This window comes from Meriones unguiculatus (assembly GCF_030254825.1).
Source record: "Meriones unguiculatus strain TT.TT164.6M chromosome Y unlocalized genomic scaffold, Bangor_MerUng_6.1 ChrY_unordered_Scaffold_23, whole genome shotgun sequence".
In the NCBI taxonomy this organism is placed as follows: domain Eukaryota; kingdom Metazoa; phylum Chordata; class Mammalia; order Rodentia; family Muridae; genus Meriones; species Meriones unguiculatus.
Genome location: NW_026843709.1, coordinates 29,288,177 through 29,291,887, shown reverse-complemented (window position 1 = coordinate 29,291,887; position 3,711 = coordinate 29,288,177). Strand labels below are relative to the sequence as shown.

At 42.6% G+C, this 3,711-nt stretch overlaps 1 protein-coding gene across 1 annotated transcript; it reads left to right on the top strand.

The window, feature by feature from the left end:
* Positions 1-2,648: 2,648 nt before the first annotated feature.
* LOC110543277 (small integral membrane protein 10-like protein 1) lies at positions 2,649-3,025 on the top strand. The gene has a single exon (XM_021629647.2). The coding sequence runs from the start codon at positions 2,767-2,769 to the stop codon at positions 2,968-2,970; it is 204 nt and encodes a 67-aa protein (XP_021485322.1). The 5' UTR covers positions 2,649-2,766; the 3' UTR covers positions 2,971-3,025.
* Positions 3,026-3,711: the final 686 nt, after the last annotated feature.

Genomic DNA, 3,711 nt, shown 5'->3' with positions numbered 1-3,711 from the left:
CATTTATTAAAACACACACATATGCACACACACATGTGTGTATGTCACACTTACAGACATACACACCAGCATTTAATGTATTTTAAAGTAGACACATAATGTTATTTCAACAGTTTCAGAAACTGATTCTTTTTCAGTTTCATAACACACACCCCATTCCTCATCCCTCTGCCCAAGCATCCTCCACCCCATCCAACACGCACTAAACAGAGCAAAGCCTCTCTCTGTGGAAGATGTACAGTGTCCCCTTTGTGACATAATAATCCCCTTTGTCTAAAAAGCTTTTCTTACAAATGTCTGCAGGATTGTCCCCCTCACACACAATTGCATTTCACAAATGAGTTAACTCAAAATTCTGGATCTTGACCTGTTTTATAGCTGGTTTCTTCTGCTGCAGCCAGTATAGTCAAGACATCTGTACTTCCCCTGCAGGTTGGGGCAAGCTTACCAAAGTGCTGAACCCAGGGAGGGGGCATGGGTAGGTCTCCACTCTCAGGACCTCTGGGCCACTTCTACCATGCTGTGCAGACTATGGGCAAGGCCAGTTTGCAATCACTTGAGTGGTATGACACCTTATATCATTTCAGACAACCTTATTATATTTAACTCCTCTTTCTCTTTATGTTCCTCTCCTTCCCCAATTAAAACCCCTATTGTTCAATTACTCTTTTTAGATTACTTGTGTCTTGCTTGTTTCCTCTTTATCTTGTTGGTTTAAAATTAATATAAAAACTTTTAATATTTTGTTTTCTGTAATTATTACAAGTTATGTATGCACTTGGAATGATCTGATGCTAGGAACCTCACATAATAACATGCATCATTTGCCTTTCTGGGTCAGTGAACTACAGTCAATTTTATCTTTTCCAGATCATTGTATCAATTGGGAAATTTCATGATTTTTCTTTATTAGGAAAGATTTCATAGCTTCTACATACCACATTTCCACTACCAGTTTGTCACATGGAGAATATTGATGTTCTTTAGATTTCTGAGTCATTTTGAATAGAGGTGCAATGAACATGGGCAAGGAACTGTCTGTGAAGAAGGATGTCAAGCCCTTTTGCTATATGCTAAAATTAGTATAGCTGGAACCTCTGGTAGGATTGATTTTTGCCCTGCACTGATTTCCACAGTAGCTCCACTAGCTTGCAATCCCAACAATAGTGAGCAAGGTTTCCCTTTACTGAATATCTCTTCTCACCACATTACTTTAACACTCCCAAATTTTAGGCCATGGAATTGTCCTATGTATGTTATACCTATCCAAATGTTTGAACCCTATTGCCACGGATGTTTCTGTCATCCTTAATGCAGTGGTGGCTACTGCTTGTATAAGGAAAAAAATTATCTCAGAGTAAAGATCAAATACATGTAACAATCTCACACTGTGTTTGTGCCCCTCTGTGAGGAACAGCAGATTGCTTACTGTCTAAAGAATGTATGACCCAGTACTAGGCTCTCCTCAGGTCCATCTCCAGAAACCCACTGCCGTTAATCCTGCTACATTCTTCATGGCCCACAGGTGCTCATCCATGACTGTCACGAGATGCCAATATGACCTCTTTTGATAATGTCGTGTTTACCCAAAATATACTGCCTAAGACTCTATGGTAAAATTGACATGGATAGTTTGAAACCACAGGTGGGTAGAGGATACCAGATGGGAAGGATCATTCTTCATGAAACAACTGGTAGTACAGCAGATAACTAACCTTCACCTGGCATCTGGGTACTGAAATCTTTAGTCATCTTGACCTTTGCTCGCTGATACACACTTTAAATGTCTTTTTATACTGGAAATGGATATATGAGGGAATTGTTCATTTTAGATAGGAATCTAAAGTGCACAATTAAGTGTAGGCCCTTTGGCTGTAAGTCCCAGTTGTCAGAAACAGAGTTTTCCATTGCAAAAGGTGCAGTTGGAAAGCATAGGCTTCCAAAGAGCAGACAGGTGAATATATAAAAAGAAAGATTATATCCAAGTAATGAACAAAAGAAATATAAAATCTGCTTAGAGTCCAAGATGATGGTGAACATATTGATGGGTATTGATCATTGTGCCAGGCAATAGCCATTGGAAGGAGACTAAAGATGCCAGTCCAGGCAATTTTACACTGAAAAACTTTCAGTCACCATTGATGCAGAAAACATGATATTGCATGACAGAGACACATTTCTATATTATTGAAGGTACTAGAAGGAAATCTTCCACACAAGGAAGTTATCTTCATCTCCCTTACCTTCCCTCCGACAAAAAAAAGTATATAAATAACAACCACAAAATAATACTAAAATAAATATGCAAACAAACAGACACAACCAACATTAAAAATTAAATGACATATCTGTCACTTGTTATTTATATTTCCCTCAATATCAGTGGAGACAACTATCCAATAAAAAGACAAAGACTAAAAGAAGACTTGTAAACAGGAAACATCTTTCTTCTGTATAGAAGAAATACACACCTCAGCCACAATGATACATATTTCCAAAATTAAAATGTATTTAAAAAAAATGTTTTCCAACCTAAAGGACACAAAAAAGCAAGCTCCAGTTGCCATCCTAATATATAATGAAATAGAATTTCAACCAAAAGTAAAAAAAAAAAAAAGGACATTTCATAAACATCAAAGAAAAATCTCGGAGCGGCGGGAGCCAGCGGCGGAGGAGAGGCTAGCGGCCGCGTCACCCTGGCCACGGCCCGGCCCTGCTCTGACGTGCGCGTCGCTGCGGAGACCCTCGGCCGGGTGGGACCACGCCATGGCCCCCACCGACGCCCCGTCCGCCCTGGCGCTCAGGGCCGTGGGCCCCGCGGCCGCCACCCCGTACGGCGCCTTCTGCAAGGGGCTGTCCCGCACTCTGCTCGCCTTCTTCGAGCTGGCCTGGCAGCTGCGCATGAACTTCCCGTACTTCTACATCGCGGGCTCCGTGATCCTCAACATCCGCCTGCAGGTACACATCTAGAGCGGCGTCCGGGCTGCTGGTGGCCCGCAAGATGGCCGCTGCCCGGGCCGCCGGGATGCGCGAGAAGAACGAGCAGTCTCACGAGAGCACGCTCGCGCGCGGCCTGCTCCCTCCCGGGAAGTGGAGTGGGGAAAGCCAGTTGGGTCAGTGTTCTTCCTGAAGCGGAGACATTTAAGACCCGAGGGAGTACCTAAGGAACACCAGTAAACTGGCGAATCTTAGGCTACGACAAGTGGCACAGGACGCGTTATGAGAAAGGAGGGTTACGTTTTTCAGGAGCACAGATTTACATCAAACTCTACGTTTTGGGATTCACTTTTTTGAGAATATTTGGACTGTGAGCTAGACATTGATTAAGAGGCCTGTTCCATCAAGACTGTGATCTGGAAGCATGTTATCTCCAACTCCCACAAGAGGATACATTGAAACTGTGGATCAAAGCCAAACCACTGGAAAGCATACGCGGAATGCCAAATATGACAGCAGAATTTTGAACAGATAGTCAAAGTGAGTGAAGATGTCCCTGTCAAAGAAACATTGGATCTAAAGAAAAGAAAGCCCAGTTGTGGCACAGGAATTGACTACCATTCCCTGATAGTAATGCAAATGGCCAAATTAAAAGGGAATACTTAACTTTAGTTACAGAATAAAATGCAGATGCTGCACAACTTGTGGAAATGACGTTTGACAGGTGGAGGGGCAAGCAAGTAAAATGGAATGCTGCTGTGCTTGTAGAGTGGG